This window comes from Ahaetulla prasina, chromosome 15 (assembly GCF_028640845.1).
Source record: "Ahaetulla prasina isolate Xishuangbanna chromosome 15, ASM2864084v1, whole genome shotgun sequence".
Classification (NCBI taxonomy): Eukaryota; Metazoa; Chordata; class Lepidosauria; order Squamata; family Colubridae; genus Ahaetulla; species Ahaetulla prasina.
The window spans coordinates 6,096,763-6,120,835 of NC_080553.1; the positions used below are offsets into that span (position 1 = coordinate 6,096,763).

A 24,073-nucleotide genomic window follows, 5' to 3' on the forward strand; every position below is an offset into this window, starting at 1 on the left:
AGTGTCCGATCAGCCTCGGACCTGCTGGACCTCCAAACACTCTCTAGGCGTCTTCTCCGGCGTTTCATCTCTCTCAGCTCCCCGGAGAACCAGGGAGCCAATTGAGATCTGCGCCGGGTCAGAGGCCGCAAAGGCACGACACGGTCCAAAGCCCCAGCCGCGGCCCGATCCCAAGCCGCAACTAGTTCTTCAGTCGTGCCGTGGGTAAGATCCTCAGGAAACGGCCCAAGCTCCGTCAGAAACCTCTCCGGGTCCATCAGGCGCCTGGGACGGAACCAACGCATCGGCTCCGTCTCCCTGCGGTGGTGAGCAGCGGTTCGAAAGTCTAGGCGAAGGAGAAAATGATCCGACCATGACAATGGTTCTTTCACTATATCTCCTAATTCCAGATCATTAACCCACTGACCAGAGATAAAAATCAAGTCTAGCGTGCCTCCCCCGATGTGTGTAGGGCCATCAGTTACTTGAATCAGGTCCAAGGCCGTCATGGAGGCCTGGAACTCCTGAACCACTGTTGATGACAAGCCGGCCGATGGCAAGTTGAAATCTCCCAAGACCAAAAGTCTGGGGATCTCAACCGCCACGCCAGCAAGCACCTCCAGTAGCTCAGGTAGGGCTGTAGTCACGCAGCAAGGAGCCAGGTACGTGATCAACAACCCCATCTGATTACGATGGCCCCACTTCACAAGGAGGGATTCACAGCCAGCTATCTGAGGAACGAAGGAAGAGGAAGAGACGATGGATAGATGATTTCTCCTTTTTGTTGTTGTTCTGATTTGCTAGAAGTTAGGTAGGATAGAAAGAAAATGTTTTTTTAATAAAGGGTGACATGATTAAAAGTTAGAATAACTGACAGAAGTAAGAGAAGGGGAATATTAGTGTATACACTTTTATACAATTAAACAAAAGCAATAATGAGAAAACAAGGAATAATTGAATAATGACAGACTGCAACTTAATATAAATGTGTATTATTAATGGAAATATATAAGTTGGCTGAATGTAATAACTATGATTAATTCTACTAGTTTTATTTGTATTAGAATATATGATACCCAGGTGCCACACTGTTCATGCATTGATGTTTGTTAAAAAATAAAAAAAAACTTGAACAAAAAAGAATTCTAATTCTAAATATATATGTATATATGAATGCATGTATGAGTTGCATTGCCATAGCACTTTTAATAAACCACACCAAGAATTGAGGAGTTCAACATTCCCCCAATTAGCACCAATTCCTTCTATGCTAATTGCTAACCCTTCCCGTTCCTCCAAAAGCCTCTTTTTCCTCCCCCTAAAAATCCTGGCCTGCCAGTGGAGGCAAACTGACCCTTGAAACTATTCCAGCGAATGAAACCCACACCCAGCTCAAACCAGATTCGGACGTTGCCTTGCGGTTGTCTGAAGCCACAACTCTGCTCACCCTGTTGCTTTCGGCTGCCACCCGCTGAGCTGCCTCTCGTGCCATCGCCTTGGCGACTGTGTTAGGGACAGGAGTGCCCTGCGGCTGTGGGAGGATCCGGTTAGGAGACGGCGACCGCCGTCCGTGAAGTGGGCTGTGGAAGTTGGGAGGTTCCAGAGTGTGTCCGTGGATGGGAGAGTTCGCACGGGTCTGTTCCCAGGAGTCGTCCCTTTTTCCGTGGGGACACAAATGTTCCTCTTTGGTATCTGGGGTACTGGCACTTGATAATGGCTTAGATTTGGAAGCTGGCGGAGGGTGGGGAGGCACCAGTAATTCAGGTGGGATGGGAGCACTCAACGAGTCCATGGACTCCCCTTGGGCAGACAGTGTCCGGACAAGGACTTCTCTGGCATCCACGCTCTGGATTTTGGTTAGTGCTACGGTGCTGTTCTCTGCGGTTGGAAACATGACTTCAGCCACCTGAATGTAGGGATACAGATGCAAATACATTAAGAACAATCAAGGGAAATGTTTGTAGCTCGGGGTCCTTGGGGCTCTCTGAGCTTGGTGGTTTTCTTTATTATTATTATTATTATTTATTTAATTTTTATACCGCCCTTCTCCCGAAGGACTCAGGGCGGTGTACAGGCAAAAATAAAAACAGATAACACAATATACAATTTAAAATGCAGATTAAGAAACTTATTTTAAAATTAGCCTGATAGGTTAAAATATACTAGACTAAAAACCCCATTTAAAATTAATTAATAAAAATTTAAAATTAATAAAATTCCGTTCAAGCCAGCCCCGTGCGAATGAAAAGATGTGTCTTCAGTTCGCGACGGAATGTCCGAAGGTCAGGTATTTGGCGTAAACCCGGGGGAAGCTCGTTCCAGAGTGTGGGAGCCCCCACAGAGAAGGCCCTTCCCCTGGGGGCCGCCAGCCGACATTGTTTGGCGGACGGCACCTGAGAAGTCCCTCTCTGTGAGGCGTGCGGGTCGGTGGGAGGCATGTGGTAACAGCAGGCGGTCCCGTAAGTACCCAGGCCCTAAGCCATGGGCGCTTTAAAGGTCATAACCAACACCTTAAAGTGCACTCGAAGGCCACAGGTAGCCAGTGCAGTCTGCGCAGGAGGGGTGTTATATGGGAGCTACGCGTAGCTCCCTCTATCACCCGCGCAGCTGCATTCTGGACTAACTGAAGCCTCCGAGTGCACTTCAAGGGGAGCCCCATGTAGAGAGCATTACAATAATCCAAGCGAGAGGTAACGAGCGCATGAGTGACTGTGCACAAGGCATCCCGATCAAGGAAGGGGCGCAACTGCCGAACCAGGCGAACCTGGTGGAAGGCCCTCCTGGAGACGGCCGTCAAATGATCTTCAAACGACAGCCGATCATCCAGGAGGACACCTAAGTTGCGCACCCTGTCCTTTGGGGCCAGTAACTCGCCTCCAACAGTCAGCCGCGGCTGCAGCTGACTGAATCGGGATGCCGGCATCCACAGCCACTCCGTCTTGGAGGGATTAAGCTTGAGCCTGTTTCTCCCCATCCAGACCCGTGCAGACATTTTATGATCCAACTAAGTAATATCATCAGTGCTAGAAGGGAGGAGGAGGAAAAGGAGGAGGAGGAGGGGGGGAAGAACTGTGGGGTCTTTAGTGCTCTCTGAGATTGGTTGTTTTCTTGCAGATGTTTCATTATCAACTAGGGTAATATCATCAGTGCCAGAAGGGAGGAAGAGGAGCAGCAGGAGGAGGAGGAAGACTGTGGGGGTGCTCTCTGAGCTCTGTTGATTTCTTGCAGACATTTCATTGCCAAACTAGGTAACATCATCAGCGCTAGAAGGGAGTGGGGTTTGTGGAGAGGAGGAGGAGGGGAGGAAGAGGAGGAATAACTCTGCTATTCTGTAAATGAACAAACCAATGAAGGATCCTTGATGCTCTCTGAGGTTGGTTGTTTTCATGCAGATGTTTCATTACCCAACTATGTAACATCATCAGTGCACGGGGCAATGAACATCTGCAAGAAAAGAACCAACCTCAGAGAGACCATGGGTCCCTCACATTAGGAACATTAATGAGAACCACACTTGATATTGCCAGCTGAATAAGAGTCAGCAGGGTGATATAACTAATATCTAATTTATAATTTATAACTAATATAACTAATTTATAACTAATTTATAACTAATTTATAAACTAATTTATAACTAATATCTAATAATAACTAATTTTGCCTGATATTAGTTATAGTTATAGATATAACTATTAGTTATAGTTATATTAGATATAACTAATAACTAATATCAGGCAAAAATGTGCAATTTTGGGTCACATTGTAGAAATAGCACTTAGCAATAGCACTTAGACTTATATACAGTGCTTCACAGCCCTCTATAAGCGGTTTACGGAGTCAGCCTCTTGCCCCCAACAATCTGGGTCCTCATTTTACCTGCCTCAGAAGGATGGAAGGCTGAGTCAACCTTGAGGCAGTCAGGATTGAACTCCTGGCATTGGGCAGAGTTAGGAAAGGAAAGGAAAGGAAAGGAAAGGAAAGGAAAGGAAAGGAAAGGAAAGGAAAGGAAAGGAAAGGAAAGGAAAGGAAACTGGGAGGGAGAGAGGGAGGAAGGGAGGGAGGGAGGAAGGAAGGAAGGAAGGAAGGAAGGAAAACAGCAATAGCAATTGCACTTAGACTTTAAAACACTTTACAGTGCTTTACCGCCCTCTCTAAGTGGTTTTATAGAGTCAGCCTCTTGCCCCCAACAATCTGGTTCCTCATTTTACTCATTTGGAAGGATGGAAGGCTGAGTCAACTTTGAGCCGGTGAGATTTGAACTGCCAAACTGCAGCTAGCAGTCAGCTGAAGTAGCCTGCAGTACTGCTCTCTAACCACTGTGCCACCTCGGCTCTTATGCAATTTCTTAAGCATGATTCCACCCTCTTTGGCCAAGATCTGATCCCACTTCAAACTCTGGATCTAATTCTGGGCATCCCGTTATGACAAGCCCTACCCAACTAGCCAGAATCAAGCGAATGAGGATTATGCAGAATTGAGAAAGGGAGCTTGATTGCACCACAAAATAAAATTGGCACATCTAAGCAAAATAAAATAAGCAAGATATTTTAACTGAGCTTCCCCAATCAAAGAAACCCTTGGGAATCCCTAGCATAAATTTGCCAGTTAATCTCTTAATTAATTGATCAATTAAGTAAAGAATTGCTTAATCAATTAAGCAAAAGGTTCCCTTGCTTTCCAAAAATGTCCGATGGTGCCAGAATTGGGCAATAAATTCCATTTTCTAGCTAAATTCACATCAGAATAAAAGTATCTTTTTATTGATTGATTGATTAGCCCTTGGGCCATATCAAAGTACAGAGTTCTAGAAACAAATTATTACTGAAATTTGACAAAAGCAATTTAAAATGGAATTGGAATAAAATACGATTTAAAATGAAATTGGAATAAAATACAACCTAAGATGAAAATGGAATAAAATACAATAATGTAAGATAGAGATAAAATATGATAAAATTATATTTTGGGGTCACCCCTGCAATCTACCTCAAACAGTCCCACGTATGCAGATCTCAACTGAACCACTTTGCTTACGTACTGTGCTGTGTTAAATGTTATTTTCTCATTCTGGCCACACATAAGGTAAGTTGTTTTGATATGGGTTGTCATGCCTCCCATTGGAGCCTGAAACTGCAGAGGAAGACGAGCTAGAACTGGAGACGACAGAGATCGAGAGGTTGGCTTCGGAAAAAGGCGGGGAAGAGCAGCCCAGTCAGGTCAGGGCCTTTCAGGATTAGGATGGCTTGTAGGCAGGGAGGAAGCGGGGCAGGATGACCAAGAGAGGCTAAGTAGAGAACATGCAAGACAGGTGATGAGAAAGGACCAACCTCCTCCTGATCCTGGAGCATGGAGAGTGGAGAGAAGGCAAGAACAATGCAGACTGACCCGACTACTCTGGAGGAGAGTGTCCCGCCCCTCTTCACAAGGCACACCTGGGGACTGAGACTTAAGGAGACACTGTGGGGAGGGGCATTTGTTGGGCACAAACGCTAAATTCATGGAATGTTGAGTGCTGTTGCCGACATTTGAACTTTCCTGGATTCCTTGCATTCTTTCTGGATTTCTGGATTACTTGCCTTGCTCCTTTGCATCCTGGACTCCTTGATTTGCCCTGCTGGATTTCTTTGCAGCTGTGGTGCTCATAGCGTTGTGCTGAACTACTTGCAGCCAGAGGCTGCTGGAGGTATGTGTGTGTGTGTGTGTGTCTCATCCCTTTGCTCTGGGACTTGCCAGAAACATGGGAGTATTTGCCAGAAACATTGGAGCAATAAAGGGGCGGTTTGAACTGCCAGCTGCCTGTGTTGCCTCTGTGCTGTGCCCAAGGTCATCACATGGGGATCCCAATGGGTCATTCGCTTGATATATAGACCAAGGTAACTTGGTCTCTTTTTATGATGATGCGGAACATCTGCCCCTTTAGCAAATTTGGCTTTTGTCCTTAGATTATCTTTAAAAAACCCAACAATGTAAGGTTTCTCTAAGTACAGACCTACCCTTTGACTTTTTGCATAAATACCGTAGCCAGTCACATTGGCTCCGTTGGAGGTCCCCGCGGCGGTGAGGACTGGTGACTTCCAAGAAACCAGGATAGTTCCAGGAGTTGGGCCAGCTTGAATTCGAACGTCTTGAGGGGGAGCTGGCGGACCTGGAATTGAACGCAAGAAATACCATTTTTTTAAAAAAATGTTCTACTACTACATTTTTCTTAATATACATAAAAAACTCAATAGAAATATCTTATAGCTTCTTGTTTTTCTTCCTCTTGCTAACAAGTCAAGTTCTTGGCGGTACAAATTAGGTCTTTCCTTTGACTCTTCATATCTCACTTCCTCTCCTAAATCCTTGGATTCAGACCAGTCCTGAAATATCTTATAGCTGGTTCTTCTTCTTGCTAACAAACCAAATTCTTGGTGGTATGTCTATACAGCCAAGACAGAGTGGCTGTGGATGCCGGCATCCCGGTACAGTCAGCTGAGTCCTCGGCTGACTGTTGGGGGCGAGTCATTGGCCCCGATGGAGAGGGTGCGCAACTTGGGCGTCCTCCTGGATGAACGGCTGTTTTTTGAAGATCATTTGACAGCCGTCTCCAGGAGAGCTTTTTACCAGGTTCGCCTGGTGCGCCAGTTGCGCCCCTTTCTAGACCGGGATGCCTTATCCACGGTCACTCACGCCCTCGTGACGTCTCGCCTGGATTACTGCAATGCTCTCTACATGGGGCTCCCCTTGAAGGGCATCCGGAGACTGCAGTTGGTTCAGAATGCGGCTGCGTGGGTTATAGAGGGAGCCCCTCGTGGCTCCCGTATGACACCTATCATGCGCAGGCTGCACTGGCTACTTGTGGCCTTCCGGGTGCGCTTCAAGGTTTTGGTAACCACCTTTAAAGCGCTCCATGGCATAGGGCCGGGTTACTTACGGGACCGTCTACTGCTACTGAATGCCTCTCACCGGCCCGTGCGCTCTCACAGAGAGGGACTCCTCAGGGTGCCATCAGCGAGGCAATGTCGTCTGGCGACGCCCAGGGGAAGGGCCTTCTCTGTTGGGGCTCCCACCCTCTGGAACGAACTCCCCCCAGGACTTCGTCAACTTCCAGACCTCCGAACCTTCCGTCGCGAGCTCAAAACACACTTATTCATCTGCGCAGGACTGGATTAGATTTTAAATTTATAGGGGTTTTAATTGGTTTTAATATTTATACTATTTTTAATAATTTGGCTTTTAGAATAAGTTTTTTAATGGTTTTCTTAATTTGTACATATATGTTTTTACTTGCCTGTGAACCGCCCTGAGTCCTTCGGGAGATAGGGCGGTATACAAATACGAATAAATAAATAAATAAATAAATAAATAAATCTACTAGGTCTTTACCTTGACCTTACAATATATCACTTCCTCTTCTAAATGCCTGGATTCATAGAAATCCTCTAATATCTTATGGTCTCCTCCTGCTGCTCCTCTTTCTCTCCTCCTTCTCTCCTCCTCCTGCTCCCTTCTTCCTTCTGCTCCCCTTTTCTTCCTCTTCCTCCTTCTGCTCTCCTCCTGCCCCTGCTCCCCTCCTCCTCTTCCTCTTCCTCTTCCCTGACAAACCAAACACTTAGTGGTACAAATGCATCTAAGTCTTTACCTCTACCTCACTGCTTCTTCTCCTAAACCCGTGTTGGTGAACCTATGACGCACATGCCAGAAGTGGCACGCAGAGCCCTTTTTGTGGGCACGTGAGCCATCGCCCCAGTTCAGTTCTGCCAGGGGTGGAACATGTGCGGGGGCTGTGAGCGCATTGCATTTTAGGGGTTCGGATGGGCTTTGGGCACTCAGTCCGAAAAGGGTTAGCCATTACTGTCCTAAACCCTTGGATTCATCTCTGCATTTCTACTAACTCTAATACACCACTGTGAAAACTACACCATGCTGACCCTGTAATATCTTGGACCAATCAGCTAGCAGTCATCAGATAAACCACTAAAACCACAAAATCTCTAACCAAGCCTGATGTGTGATGAGAATGCATCTGGTCGTTTCTCCTTTGGTTTTGCAAGGACTCAGCCAGAATTTTCCTACCCATCCACTGAACGGACAAAGCTCCGTTTAAGTCAGGTGTCTGCAACCTGTGGCTCCGGAGCGGCTTGTGACTCTTTTGTTCCCCTGCTGTGGCTCCCTATTGGCTGAACCCACCACTGGCTGGCCCCACCCCTCGCCCTCCCCTTCCAGTCACTCCTTGCTTGGCCTGAGAGAGAAGAGAGATGAAAGAGAGAGAGAGAGAGAGAGAGAGAGAGAGAGAGAGAGAGAGAGAGAGAGAGAGAGAGAAAGAGAAAGAAACACACATAGAGAGATGTCCACAGAAAACACTGGGAGCCACAAAACATGGGTAGGCATGGCTGGTGTGTGTGTGTGGCATGTGACTGGGTGGGAGTGAGTGACATCGAGTTGGCCACACCCACCCAGGTTTTGGGGCTCCCGGTGTTTTCTTTTCTGCGGGAAATGGGTCCAAATGGCTCTTTGAGTGTTTAAGGTTGCAGACCCCTGGTTTAAGTTAAATAATTGTGGGATGGACTTCCCTAGAGAGCCCCTGCATTCACAAATACATTATCTGTTCCCACAGTAGCCTTGATCTACTGTGCAGGATCCTAGTCCTTTGGAAATTTTTTTGAAAAACTTGCATTGTGAGCGCTACTTTGCTCTTTAAATAAACCCCTCGTCCGGAAATAGAAGTGCGCTAGATGGAAGAATGGCCTAAAAATAACTATGCAACTATTAAGGAGATGTATATTTCATGAGTTTGGCAACCTCGTGGCTGAACTGAGCAAGCAGTGAGAACTTTCATAGAGAAGAACATCTCAGCTCACTTCCGGGACACAGATGGAGCCATGGATAGCTTCTCTGTATCTTTTGACTCTGGGCAACTGAAGCCCCCAATGGAGATGCAGGCATCCAACAAATTGGCTTGATGGTTGAAATCAAATTCACTTCTTAAGAGTCAGAAAAGGATTTTCCAAAAAAAACAAAACAGAAAACCCTTTAACAATTGAAGAACAGAACAGAATAATAGTTGGAAGGCTCTTTGGAGGTCTTCTAGTCCAACCTCCAGCTCAGGCAGGAAACCCTGCGTCCTTTCAGAGAAATGGTTGTCCGTTCTCTCCTTCAACACTTCCAGTGATGGAGCACCCCCAACTTCTGAAGGCAAGCCATTCCACTGATTAATTGTTCTACCTGTCAAGAAAATTCCTCCTTAGTTCTAGGTTGCTTCTCTCTAGGTTGATTGGTTTCCACCCATTGCTTCTTGTCCTGCCTTCAGGTACTTTGGAGAATAATTGGACTCCCTCCTTTGTGGCAGACCCTCAGATATTGGAACATTGCTATCATGTCACCCCTAGTCCTTCTTTTCATTAAACTAGACATATCCAGTTCCTGCAAAAATTCTTCATCTGTTTTAGCCTCCAGGCCCCTGCTGCATGGGTCCTCAACCAACAGGCCATCGCCCACTACTGGGTTGCGTCCTGTTCAAAACTGGGCCGTGGGAGAAATAGGCAAATGCTCACACACACAAAAATCCGCTCACAAAGGGAGTTCTGTGTACATGCATGCGCCTGCCCCACACATGCCCCCCTACCCCAGGCCACCAAGCTGGATTGGTTGGGGATCGCTGCCCGACTGACCACAACTGACTATGTGAGACTCAAGGCCTACCTACCTTTGGTGATGGCACAGTGGTTAGAATGCAGTACTGCAGGCTACTTCTGCTGACTGCCGACTGCCTGCAATTTGGCAAGTCAAATCTCACCAGGCTCAAGGTTGACTCAGCCTTCCATCGTTCCGTGATTGGTAAAATGGGGACCCAGATTGTTGGGGGCAAGAGGCTGACTCTGTAAACTGCTTAGAGAGGACTGTAAAAGCACTATGAAGTGGTATATAAGTCTAAGTGCTATTGCTATTGCCTTTCCTTCCTTCCTTCCTTCCTTCCTTCCTTCCTTCCTTCCTTCCTTCCTTCCTTCCTTCCTTCCTTCCTTCCTTCCTTCCTTCCTTCCATCCATCCATCCATCCATAACTCTGCCCACTGCCAGCAGTTCAATCCTGACTGGCTCTAGGTTGACTCAACCTTCCAATCTTCCAAAGTCGGTAAAATGAGGACCCAGATTGTTGGGGACCATAGGCTGACTCTGTAAACCACTTAGAGAAGGCTATAAAAGCATTGTGAAGTGGTATAAAAGTCTAAGTGCTATTGCTATTGCTCTTTGAGATTGGTCGTTTTCTTTCTTCTAGACGTTTCATTACCCAACTAGGTAATACCATCAGTGCTAGAAGAGAGAAGGAGGAGGAGGAGGAGGATGACGACTGTGGGGTTTTTGTGAGACTAAAGGCTTACCTGCTGGCAAGGTCAAAAATTCTACAAAAGCTTCCTTTTTCTCGCGTTGCTCCAAAGGCAGCTGCCAGGGCATCTGATGGGGCTTGGCCAAAACTTTGACCTTGTAGGCCGTGTTGGGTTTCAAGTTAAAAAACTGATACTTGTAGGTGGCAGCCCGGACAATGTCGAATTCCTCTTCATTGAGGAAGATGACATGACTGTAGTTGCTGTTCGTAGGGAGCCAGGTGATCTCCGCCGAAATCTGGGTGATATTGTCGACCTTAAGGTGTGAAGGTGCCACAATGACATCTTTCCCGACCAACAAGGTGCACTGCAATTCGTCGGAATTCCCCCGGCTGGTTATGCTTTGAACGGATATCCGATAAGTGCAAGTAGCAATGTTCAATTTTTCTATGAGAGCTTTAGCTTTGCTCCCCAAGGGGACGTTCATTCGGACTTCCTTGTCCACTAGGACGTTATAGCTATGGATGGTTCCCCATCCAGGTGGCACGACTGGAGGTTCCCAGCCCACAATGACACTTTTGGCTAATTGTTTGATAAGGGTTATTTTCCTAGGGTAAGGCACAATGTTTTCTCCAATTTCGTCAATGTTCACATCCAGAGTTCCTGCACCATTATTGAGGATGCTGGAGTCTAACTGGACCGGTAAATTGGTATCCTGGAGACCTTCTCCTTCTACCAGGTGACTACTGTGGTTGTGGACATTCTGTTCTGGCTCCCCGCCCAACCCGCTGGATAAACGAGACTCATCCTGCACAAAATCCACAAAGTTGGATGGAACCAGGCCTCTCTGTCCATCTAGAAGTTCACCTTTGGGGAGAAAGAGATATAAGAAAACAAAGAAAACATACTAGTCATGTTCCCAGAAGATGAAGATCCTGTCCATCCCCTCTCACAGTTAACAATCATCTACTAATTGTTTGATAAGGGTAATTTTGTGAGCTGCAGTGGCGCAATGGTTAGAGTGCAGTACTGCCGGCTACTTCTGCTGACTGCCAGCTGCCTGCAGTTCAAATCTCACCAGGCTCAAGGTTGACTCAGCCTTCCGTCCTTCCGAGGTGGGTAAAATGAGGACCCAGATTGTTGGGGGCAAGAGGCTGACTCAGTAAACTCCGCTTAGAGAGGAGCTGTAAAGCACTTTAAAGCAGTATATACTGTAAGTCTGCTATTGCTACGGCAGGGTTCTCCAACGTTGGCAACTTTAAGACTTGTGGACTACAAGCCCAGAGTTCCTTAGCCAGGCTAAGTCTTAAAGTTGCTAAGGTTGGAGACCCCTGATCTACTGGCAGCAAAAATTGAGATAATTGGATTGCAGCAACCATGTTTTTTTTAGTCTTCCAAGAGTCCTCACTTTCTGCCCGTCCTCCCTTTTATCTGCCTTTTTTTCCAAGCCAACAAGCCAGAAGGAGAGGAGAAAAAGCCACAGCAGCCCAGGGTCACTGGAGACAGTTTTGAGGGGTGTCTCACCCGCCTCCCCACCACATCTGATCCCTTTTCAGTCTCTTTAAAACCTTACTGTGTGGCCTCTCTGGGTCTTCAATGAAATCTTGAGAGAGTATTAGTTACTTAACCAGGTGTCTCCAACCTTGGCAACTTTAAGACTTGTGGACTTCAACTCCCAGAGTTCTTAAGTCTTAAAGTTGCCAAGGGTGGAGACCCCTGACTTAAAGTGTTGCTGGTGATAGAAACCAGGGATGCTAATTTCTTATCAAAATATTAGGGTAGAACATAGAATCAGAGGGCTGGAAGGGACCTTGGAGGTCTTCTAGTCCAACCCCTGTTCAAGGCAGGAGCCTTATACCTTCCCAGTCAAATGGTTGTCCAGTCTGTTTTTGAAAACCTCCAGCGATGGACCACCCAGAAATCCAGGCGCAAGCTATCCCATTGATTAATTGTTCTTAAGTGTCTGAAAATTTCTCCTTACTTCTAGTTTGGTTCTTTCTTTCATGATCTTCCACCTCTAACTTCTTGTCCTGTTCTCTGGTGCCCTACAGAATAAGTGAACCCCTCCTGTCTGTGGGAACCCCTCAAGTACTGAAAGACTGCTGTCACATAACGCCCCCCCCCAGTCCTTCTCTTTTTATACTTGAGATAGACTCAACCATTCATTGCATAAACTAAGTCATGTGATTAAGAGAATGGCCACAAAGCTTCTATGTATCTCACTGGCGGAGCTATTTCAATGAAAATATTTAGAATAGAATAGAATAACAGAGTTGGAAGGGACCTTGAAGGTCTAGTCCAAATTCAGGGATTTCTCCTTAGTTCTAAATTGCTTCTCTCCTTGATTAGTTTCCACCCATTGCTTCTTGTCCTGCCCTCAGGAGCTTTGGAGAACAGCCCGACTCCCTCTTCTTTGGGGCAGCCCCTGAGATATTGGAAGACTGCTATCATGTCTCCCCAGTCCTTCTTTTCATTTAACCAGACAAACCCAGTTCCTGCAACCGTTCATCGTATGTTTTAGCCTCCAGTCCCTCAATCATCTTTGTTGCTCTTCTCTGCACTCTTTCTAGAGTCTCCACATCTTTTTTACATCGCGGCGACCAAAACTGAATGCAGTATTCCAAGTGTGGCCTTACCAAGGCATTATAAAGTGGTATTAACACTTCATATGATCTTGATTCTATCCCTCTGTTATGCAGCCTAGAACTGTGCTGGCTTTTTTGGCAGCTGCTGCACACTGCTGGCTCATATTTAAATGGTTATCCACTAGGACTCCAAGATTTAAATCAAGGGACTGCTAGAGCTCCCCACATCTCCCACAAACCTTCAAAAAAGCCATCTTCATCCATATCTCCATACACATAGAGATATTTTCCTGCAGTGAGAGGAAGTTCTGCCTCAGGGTTTTCATTTGGCCCATCAAAAGGATTGTAACTGAAAGAAAACACAAGATTATGATTCGACTCAGAATCTTTGATAAGGAAGTAAAGGTAAAATTTCCCCCCTGTCCAGTCATATCAGGGGACAGTGCTCAGCTCTATTGCTTGGCCAAGAGAGCCAGAGTTATCAGAAGATAATTTCCGTGGTCATGTAGCCAACATGACTATACAGCAAAGGCACACAGAACACTGTTACCTTCCCACCGAAGTGATACCTTCTTTATCTACTTGCATTTGCATGCTCTTGAACTGCTACATGGGCAGCAGCTGGGGCAAGTAATGGGAGCTTGCCAGTGGTGAAATTCAGCTGGTTCTATCCGGCTTGGGCGAACCGATAGCACCAGCGGTGGGAGGCTCCACTCACCCACCCAGATGTCATGACGTCTCGTTTTTAATCTCTGCACATGCGCAGAGGTGGGGTGCATGCTCACATCTGCGAACCGGTAGCGAAGTTAAGCAAATTTCACCCCTGGAGCTCGCCCCATCATGCAGCACTTGGGACTCGAACTGGGCCATCAGCTGACAAGCTCAGTGTCAAATATGAAACTTTGGCAGCTATGTGACTCATTGTTTCAACTTTCTAGTAGAGTAAAAGGGGGAAGTGTTGCTTTAGAATGGGTTGGATGGAGAAACAAAACCTCTCAATTCCACTGAAGACTGTGAGAGCCTGAAATCTTTTCAAGGACATTGTAGAAGGTGTGGAGTTGAAGCAGACGATTCCCATAACAAAACGAACTTGCTTACATGGATACATGAGAGGCTGGGGGAAATTATTGCTTAATTCTATGAACTGATGTCTGGGAATCTCAGAGTTAGTTTGACATTACCATTCAGTGTATTCAATAAACAGTTAATAATAATAATAATAATAATAATAATAATAATAATAATAATAATAATAATAATAATAATAATAATAATAATATAATATTTTAATTTGTATACCGCCCTTCTCCCGAAGGACTCAGGGCGGTGAACAACCAAATAAAATACAAGAAACAAAACACATACAATATTAAGAACATGATATTAAGAACATGATTTTGGAAACAGAATGAATCTTTATTTGGATTCTGGAGCTGGATGTCGACACTCAGCGTCTTTTAATCATTGAGCCATGATTTTAGCAAGGGGTTCTCTGCCCAGTTGCTCAGTGGGCGTGGCCATGGTGGGTGTGGCCTAGTCAGCCTCCTGCACCATGGTGTGGGGGGGGGTGTATTTTTGTTCTCCCCAGGCTCTGGAGGCTTTCTTTGAGCATCTAGGAGGGCAAATATGGCCTCCCCAGCCTTTGGAGGCCCCCAGGAGGCCAGAAATGGGCCCAAAATTCTGGTAGGCCCATTTTTCGCCCTCCACAAGCCTCCGTGCGCACCCTGCACTTAGCTGCATCCAAAACGGGCTGCATGGGGACTCCTGGGAGGGGTGGGGTAGGCAGGGCCAGCCAGGAGTGGGATTTGGGGGTTTTCCAAACTACACAGAATCTTAGTTAAAGTTTCTCCCGAAACCCTGGGAACCCCCAGCAGCCCAGCCCTGATCGCGCCCCAACTCACATAGAGGAGGGCACTATTAATAACCATCTGCATTCAGATATTCGCCTGAGATATTATTTTGGGCTTGAAGTTATGTAAATCTAATCATTGTGGCTTAGTGTTATGACTCAACGATTACGTCTTATTCAACGTAACCTGGTTGGGGGGAAAAATGGTTTAGTGTCATAGAGAAAGACAGGCGTTGTCAGTTTTTGGAAGGAGTTGGGCCAGGGACCTTATCAAGAATTTAAAACTAGCACAAATTTAAGGTTGAAAGCGTTTATTGGACAAGGCCGTATTACCTATATCGGGCAATGCAAAGATGGACTTTCCCCGAATATCTCTGCTTTGAGGTATTAGAATTCCGTTCATTCTCCATCTGCAACAAGAACACAAACAAGATATTAAGCAGGATAAGTTGTCCACCTACACACGTCAACTTAACACAAAATGGGATTCCTCTTAACATCAAAGAAAAGGGTGGGGGGACCCAAACCGTATTTCAAGAGAGATTAAGCATGCATGAAAGTCTGAAGACCATCTTATATATTTAGGAAAGTGATAATTTCAAAGGCGGACAGAGAGAGATTAAACATGGTAGCCCATGCAGAGGTGCTAATAAGGAATAGAAATGTGCTAAAACAAATGGCACTGGCCATAAATTGGTGACTTTTCTTCCGAATCATTCTTCTAACCTTTTAAAATGGATGAGATGGACAACAGGCATTCAGAGCCTGGAGAATTTTTTTTTTCCTAGCAAAGAGAATTGCTAGATGTTGCAATGATCCATTTAGCTTATAACTGACACGACTCTTTTTTGTTTGTTTGTTTCAAGTTTTTTATTTTGTGTGGGTATCATACATTCTAATACAAATAAAACTAGTAGAATTAATCATCGTAATTACAGTCAACCAACTTATATATTTCTAATAATCATACACATTTATACTAAGTTATACTCTGTCATTATTCAATTATTGTTATTGCTTTTATTTTACTATATAAAAGTGTATATACTAATATTCCCCCTTTCTCTTATTTCTATCTCTTATTCCAACTTTTAATCATGCCGCCCTTTTATTAAAAGATGTTTTCTTTCTATCCTGCCTAACTTGTAATCATATCACCTACCTTAAAAAGAAAGGAAAGAGAAAGAGAAAGAAAATCAAATCAAATCAAATCAGAGTAACAACTAAAAAGAGAACTCATCTATCCATCATCTCTTGACAGCTTCAGTACTTTAATTGCTATGCTATTTTTTGACTTGCCTCCCATATTCCTCTCCTGGATCTTTATCTCTGTCTGCATCTACTTCTTGGCTATTCAGTGTAAGTATTGACACAACCCTTATGGGCAACTAATTTTGGAAGTGAAAAGCCACTTTGAGGAATGGGAAGATAATCCTGTTTCCACACATTTCCTCACTAATTCAATCACGGACCCAACCGTCAACTGGATGGAGGCTTTTTTCATCAGCCATTCTATGAAGTGATGCTTGAATCTTTTGCATGTGAAAATTCATGAACATCCATCGATAGAGACACAGATTACATCAAATTAAGGTGTTAAGCACCATTTATTGTCTGTGAGGTCCTTGGTTTTCTCTTCGCTTGGTGGCTTTCCTGCAGACGTTTCGTCACCAAATTAGATAACATCATCAGTGCTAGAAGGGAAGGGTTTGCTCTCTGTTTATGTCGTGTCCCACTCCTCCGCTGACGGCCGGGTCAGGGAAATCTGAATCAGGTGTGCCTCTGCAGCTCTGCCAAAGTCCTAGCAAAGTCCTCAGGGCAGGCAGGAGACCAGAAAGTGACTTCAGCAAGATATGTTTAGACTTTGCCTGACTCAGAGAATGCCAGAAAGCAGGTCCTTTATATAGGCCATGGGGTGTGGCTCCATGACTCAGCACTTATCCAGGCCTGCCCCTCCCTTCCTTCTGTTGCCTCCGCCTATCCAGTCTTCTGATGCGAGGGTCACTCCAATCAGCAGCTGTTGGAAATAAACTTTCCTCAGGCTCACATGCTGTGGAGGAGGGGGAGGGGTCTAGCTGCTCCGTTTGCCTGGGCATGGAGCCAGGGCTGGGGCCGGGGGGGATGCTCCCTCCTCTGCAGCCTGCTTGGGCATGGAGCCAGGGCTGGGACCGGGAGGTGCCCCCTCCTCTTCAGCTTGTTCTGGGCATGGAGCCAGGACTGGGGCCGGGAGGCATACATTCCTCCGTGTTCGGGAGCAGATAAGCAGACCCCGGCTGCAGTGAGAGCGGGCAAGACACAACAGTTTATGTACAAGCAATGAATAATACCCAGTCAAGGGACTACCAGCTTAGACTAACAAACAGTAAACAGCAGCCTAATTAAAGAACCACCAAGATCACTCCCATGAACACTGACAGGGCAAGGTTCTTATATAAAAATCAGAGACCAAACCCCACTCCCTTAAAGCACTGATGATGTTACCTAGTTGGATAATGAGACGTCTGCAATAAAACAACCAATCTCCAAGAGCACCACAGACCATAGTCCTCTCCCTCTCAATCCCCACCCCCTTCTAGCACTGATGATGTTACCTACTTAGGAAATGAAATATCTGCAGGAAAACCACCAAGCTCAGAGATCACTAAGGTCCCCATGGTCCTCCTCCTCTTCCTCCTCTACCTCCCAATACCAACTCCGTTCTAGCACTGATGATGTTACCTAGTTGGATAATGAGACGTCTGCAAGAAAACCTCCAAGCTCAGAGATCACTAAGGACCTCACAGTTCAACCCTGAGCTACACATTTAAACATCTCTTCTATACGTTTACTGTCTCTATTATCATTCATTTTCAGCAAAGCCTTCTGCTTGCAGTCAAGGAAGGGGTATCGTCTACGTACGCCTGATTCAAATCTGCATCTTGAGATGCCGGAACGTGAGCGGACGAGGAAAGCTGGTTTGATGGAGAGTTGTTCTGGTTTGTCACCAGACAGCTGCAGAGGATGTGTATACTCAGAGATCACAAATTGGCCTCGGGAGGGACTTTCATGATCTGCATGGAAAAAAACAGCCACACAACTGAATGTCACACTAGTTATCCTGCAGCAATTGTAGCTGAATAGGCTATCAAAATAACAAATGTAGCAGAGGTGAAATGCTCCCGGTTAGGACCGGATCGCCCGATCTGGTAGCGATGGTGGCGGGTGGTTCGGAGAACTGGTAGCAAAAATCCCTGCCACCCTCCGCTCATGCCCAGCTGAGCCACATGATCATCAGAGGTGTTGTTTTTTTTTTACTTTTAAAAGCATTTTTTCTTTGGTCAAAAAAATGCTTTTAAAAGTTAAAAAAAAAAGCTTCTGATGATCGCGCGGCTCAGCTGGGATCATCAGAACCCTTTAAAAACATTTTTTCTACAACCTCTTCAGCCGAAGAGGTTGTAGAAAAAATGCTTTTAAAAGTTTAAAAAAAAAAGGTTGGCCACGCCCACAGAACCGGTAGTAACAAATTTTACATTTCAACCCTGAAATGTAGGAACAACCTTGGGCGATTCTGAAATTACAGACACCATCTTTCTCATTGTTTGCAAGGTTTGCCTTTATATTTTTATTATAGAAACCAACTGGATTAATCCAGAATTGGGCAATAAATAAATAAATAAATAAACAACAGAATTGGGCAACATCCAAATTGAATAAAACTTCAAAACAAAACAAAGTTTAGTTCAAATTAATGTCTCCTCCTCTTCCTCTTCTTCCTCCTCATTTTCTTCGTCTTCCTCCCTTCTCCCCTCCCTCCTTCTCTGCAAACCCCTCCTTCCTTCTGTTGCCTCCGCCTATCCAGTCTTCTCATGCGAGGGTCACTCCAATCAGCAGCTGTTGGAAATAAACTTTCCTCAGGCTCACATGCTGTGGAGGAGGGGGTGGGGTCTAGCTGCTCCGTTTGCCTGGGCATGGAGCCAGGGCTGGGACCGGGAGGTGCCCCCTCCTCTTCAGCTTGTTCTGGGCATGGAGCCAGGGCTGGGACCGGGAGGTGCCCCCTCCTCTTCAGCTTGTTCTGGGCATGGAGCCAGGACTGGGGCCGGGAGGCATACATTCCTCCGTGTTCGGGAGCAGATAAGCAGACCCCGGCTGCAGTGAGAGCGGGCAAGACACAACAGTTTATGTACAAGCAATGAATAATACCCAGTCAAGGGACTACCAGCTTAGACTAACAAACAGTAAACAGCAGCCTAATTAAAGAACCACCAAGATCACTCCCATGAACACTGACAGGGCAAGGTTCTTATATAAAAATCAGAGACCAAACCCCACTCCCTTAAAGCACTGATGATGTTACCTAGTTGGATAATGAGACGTCTGCAATAAAACAACCAATCTCCAAGAGCACCACAGACCATAGTCCTCTCCCTCTCAATCCCCACCCCCTTCTAGCACTGATGATGTTACCTACTTAGGAAATGAAATATCTGCAGGAAAACCACCAAGCTCAGAGATCACTAAGGTCCCCATGGTCCTCCTCCTCTTCCTCCTCTACCTCCCAATACCAACTCCGTTCTAGCACTGATGATGTTACCTAGTTGGATAATGAGACGTCTGCAAGAAAACCTCCAAGCTCAGAGATCACTAAGGACCTCACAGTTCAACCCTGAGCTACACATTTAAACATCTCTTCTATACGTTTACTGTCTCTATTATCATTCATTTTCAGCAAAGCCTTCTGCTTGCAGTCAAGGAAGGGGTATCGTCTACGTACGCCTGATTCAAATCTGCATCTTGAGATGCCGGAACGTGAGCGGACGAGGAAAGCTGGTTTGATGGAGAGTTGTTCTGGTTTGTCACCAGACAGCTGCAGAGGATGTGTATACTCAGAGATCACAAATTGGCCTCGGGAGGGACTTTCATGATCTGCATGGAAAAAAACAGCCACACAACTGAATGTCACACTAGTTATCCTGCAGCAATTGTAGCTGAATAGGCTATCAAAATAACAAATGTAGCAGAGGTGAAATGCTCCCGGTTAGGACCGGATCGCCCGATCTGGTAGCGATGGTGGCGGGTGGTTCGGAGAACTGGTAGCAAAAATCCCTGCCCCCCCCCAGCTCATGCCCAGCTGAGCCACATGATCATCAGAGGTTGTTTTTTTTTTTTTACTTTTAAAAGCATTTTTTCTTTGGGCAAAAAAAAGCTTTTAAAAGTAAAAAAAAACCCTCTGATGATCGCGCAGCTCAGCTGGGATCATCAGAACCCTTTAAAATATTTTTCTACAACCTCTTCAGCCAAGAGGTTGTAGAAAAAATGCTTTTAAAAGTTTAAAAAAAAAAGGTTGGCCACGCCCACAGAACCGGTAGTAACAAATTTTACATTTCAACCCTGAAATGTAGGAACAACCTTGGGCGATTCTGAAATTACAGACACCATCTTTCTCATTGTTTGCAAGGTTTGCCTTTATATTTTTATTATAGAAACCAACTGGATTAATCCAGAATTGGGCAATAAATAAATAAATAAATAAACAACAGAATTGGGCAACATCCAAATTGAATAAAACTTCAAAACAAAACAAAGTTTAGTTCAAATTAATGTCTCCTCCTCTTCCTCTTCTTCCTCCTCATTTTCTTCGTCTTCCTCCCTTCTCCCCTCCCTCCTTCTCTGCAAACCCCACTCCCTTCCAACACTGGTGTTTTTTTTGGGTGTGTGTGTGTATTTTAATGATCCCGTAATCCCTTGCATCGGGATGGAGCTGAGTATTTACTGGCCGGATGCCCTTCCTGTTGCCAATGCAGAGGTCGCAGCTGATATTTACTCATCATACCCGGAGAGAGAAATATCTGCCGCTACCAAGGATCGAACTCACAGCCTTCTGATCATGAGGCGAGAGCTCCACCTCTAGGCCACTGCACCCCTCCTCCCTTCCAACAGTGATGTTGTTACTTAATTGGACCATGAAACATCTGCAAGAAAACAACCAACTCAGAGAACCCCAAGGACCCAACAGTTGAACCCTGAGCTACAAATATTCTCTCCTATGGATGAGCCAAACTTCTTTCAATTTTTTTTAATGCTCTCGAGAATATGATCCTGAATATAACCCAATTCTATTAAAAGTTAAGGTAAAAAGAATGAACATTCCTGGGGGGGAGCAAGGTGTGATATAAAAGCAAGAACAAGCAATACAGAACTCAGAAGCGGCCATGCAAAAATCCGGACGACTGGTAAACAAACTCACGAAGAGAGACGAAGACTTCATCAAAACAAAGCAATGTAAAAAGAGAAAGCTTCCGGTGTGACAGACTTAATTTAAAGGTCTCCAAGCACATATTAACTGCTGGCACTTAAAAGAGCATTTATGCAAGACGAGTCATATCAGTATCGATCCATCAGTTATGAGCTCCACTAGATCCTTGAATAAATGCATCTCACTGCCCTCTGTATTGAATTACAGTGATTGCACAGGTTAAAACAATGCTGATTCTCCCAGCCTCCATTCTCAGTAGCTTCTGGGTTTTCATTTCTACAGCTGTAACTCAATCTGCCTTTGCTTTTGATTAGGGGACGACTGGAGGCTAAAATATGAAGAACGGTTTCAAGAACTGGGCATGGCTAGTCTAGTGAAGAGAAGGACCAGGGGAGACAGGATAGCAGTCTTCCAATTTTTGAGGGCCTGCCACAGAGAGGAAGGGGGTCAAGCTGTTTTCCAAAGCACCCGAAGGCCAGACAAGGAATAATGGATGGAAACTGAACAAGGAGAGATTCAACTTAGAAATGAGGAGAAACTTCCTAACCATGAGAACAATCAACCAATGGAACAGAAGTTGCCTTCGGAAGTTGTGGGAGCTTCATCACTGGAGGCTTTCAAGAATAGACTGGACTGCCATCTGTCAGAAATGGTGTAGAGTCTCCTGCTTGGTGGGGGGGGGGGTTGGACTAGATGACCTACAAACTCCCTTCCAATTCTATTATTCCGTCTGTTCTGTTAATGTTTGTTCCTCGGATCGGTACAGACACCAAAACAAACTATATGCTTGTTTTGAAGTCAATCAACATATCCAGATGCGCAAGTCAGAATTCTAAACCAGTGTTCGTCGACCTTTAGTGACTTTAAGATAGGTGAACTTCAACTTCCAGAATTCCTCAGCCAGCCTGCTGTTTAGTTGTTTGTTTAGACTGAATTTGGCATATTTGTTTGCCTTATCACATCTCCCCAAGTATCTGGGATAGGCGGATGGTATGAAAACTCTTGTTACGGGATGTAAGTTGTTCCAACTAAGGCTGCGTTGTGCAATTGACTGATTATCAATGTTGATGGTGTTCAAGTGATTATTATGATGACTGGAAGTTTAACAATTCAAGTCCTAGCCAACTATTATTGAGGTAGCATCTAAGTATATAAGCATTTCTAAGCAAGATGGTTATTATGATGATTGTTTTTATTATGTCTTAAAACTAACATGCTCAAGGATACTAAGAATTGTAGGACAAGCATAACGGGAATGATGGGTGGATTGTAAAAAGCTGGTTTAAACATTCATCCAGGTAAACAATAAGGTAAAGGTAAAGGTTCCCCTCGCACATATGTGCTAGTTGTTCCCGACTCTAGGGGGTGGTGCTCATCTCAGTTTCAAAGCCAAAGAGCCAGCGCTGCCCGAAGACGTCTCCATGATCATATGGCCAGCATGACAAAGGCTCAATGAACTCTGTTACCTTCCCACCAAAGGTGGTCCCTATTTTTCTACTTGCTTTTTTTACATGCTTTCGAACTGCTAGGTTGGCAGAAGCTGAGACAAGCAACGGGAACTCACCCTGTTACGTGGCACTAGGGATTCAAACCGCTGAACTGTTGACCTTTTGATCGACAAGCTCAGCGTCATAGCCACTGAGCCACTTTTTCTCTTTACCTTTAGGTCAACAATATCTCCGTGCAATTCAATTTTAGCTTACTATTTTTCTTACTGTAACTCGCCAAGTTGCCTAGAAACAACCTTTTCTCTAGTCTAGAAGATCACATTTGAAAGAACAGTAACTATCAAACTGTCAGAAGTACTCTGAGTCATTAAAATAATCCAGGCAACCATAGCTGCTCAATTTCTATATGATTCTTAAAAATGATTTTCGACGTATGACATGTTTTTTCTTTCTGAAAACCCTTGTTCCTCTCTGTTACATGAATGCTAATAGTTCTGTTTTTATTTCCACAGCCTGTCACTTCCTTACGTCAAACAGAGATCAACCTGAAGAGAAGTTCTGTAACCTGAATTCCATCCGGGTTTTCCAAGAGAAGAGAAAATGGGTCTCCCAGCCGGATAAAGTTGACTTAATTTGGTGTCTACAAGTCACAACAGGGCAGAGTTTACAAACATTCTAGAGGTTACCTGTCAGGCAATTTTAGAAATTTGAATCCAATTACACAATTGAGAACTTTCATTTCTCAATTTCCTTGGAGACAAACTGCAGAAGATACACCGCTGATGACCATACCTTCACTTTTCACCTTTGTTTCAGCACGGGTGAACAAATGATTGACGTACAAACTATTGATTGTGTTTTTTCTCTAACAATGTCAACTGGGGTGCCCCCAGAGGCGTTCTTGCCAATCAAATGATGTTTTCTTCTGCCACAAGGAATTCTCTCTCTTTTTAAAAAAAATTAAAAGGATCTTTAGAAAACATTTAGAAGGATAAGGTGTCCTCCTGGGATCAGATGACTTGATGTAACGGTATGTGGGAATGATCACGTGACAGATGAAGACCAGAGATGCTACCTAGAAACAATCAGATAAGGCAGTGATGGTGAACCTTTTCGGCACCAAGTGCTCAAACAGGAACGTGTGTACCGGAGTCCTGGAAACTCAAAGACCAGCTGGTTGGTACACATGCATGTGCCAGCCACCTGGTCTTTTTGTTTCCAGCATGCACATGTGCGCCGGCCAGCTGGTCTTCATGTGCACTGGATCCCTGGAAACTTGAAGACCAGCTGGCCGATATGCATGCATGTGCTAGCCACCTGGACTTCTGGTTTCCGGCATGCACATGCGTGCCGCCCAGCTGGTCTTCGTGCTGGGGCTCCAGGACTTCATCACCTGATTTTATGGTTTCCGGGTCTCTGGCATGCATGAAGATCAGTTGGCCGGCTGACAATGGGATGCATGCCCACAGAGAGGACTTTGCATGCCACCTCCGGCACGCATGCCATAGGTTCGCCATTAGGGAGATAAGGGACTGCTTAGCCCACAGATGGATAATGGGCAAGGTAAGAGGCTTAGAAGAGACCCTCCCTAGTTTCTTGGGCTGTAAAGAAATGGCTGTAATGGCTTGTGGGAGAGACCTTAGGAGATGGGGAGAAGAGATGCTGCCTAGGGGATGAACA

At 45.2% G+C, this 24,073-nt stretch overlaps 1 protein-coding gene across 1 annotated transcript in view; it reads right to left on the bottom strand.

Annotated features, from left to right (window-relative positions):
• RIMBP2 (RIMS binding protein 2) overlaps window positions 1-24,073 on the bottom strand; it is an 87,361-nt gene that overhangs the window by 35,899 nt on the left and 27,389 nt on the right. The window contains exons 6-11 of the mRNA XM_058158629.1: window positions 19,464-19,615; window positions 15,047-15,123; window positions 13,104-13,213; window positions 10,337-11,146; window positions 5,973-6,124; window positions 1,427-1,885 (exon numbers count right to left, since the gene is read on the bottom strand). Of these exons, the coding sequence (XP_058014612.1) occupies window positions 1,427-1,885; window positions 5,973-6,124; window positions 10,337-11,146; window positions 13,104-13,213; window positions 15,047-15,123; window positions 19,464-19,615 (1,760 nt within the window). The remainder of the gene's footprint in view (window positions 1-1,426; window positions 1,886-5,972; window positions 6,125-10,336; window positions 11,147-13,103; window positions 13,214-15,046; window positions 15,124-19,463; window positions 19,616-24,073) is intronic.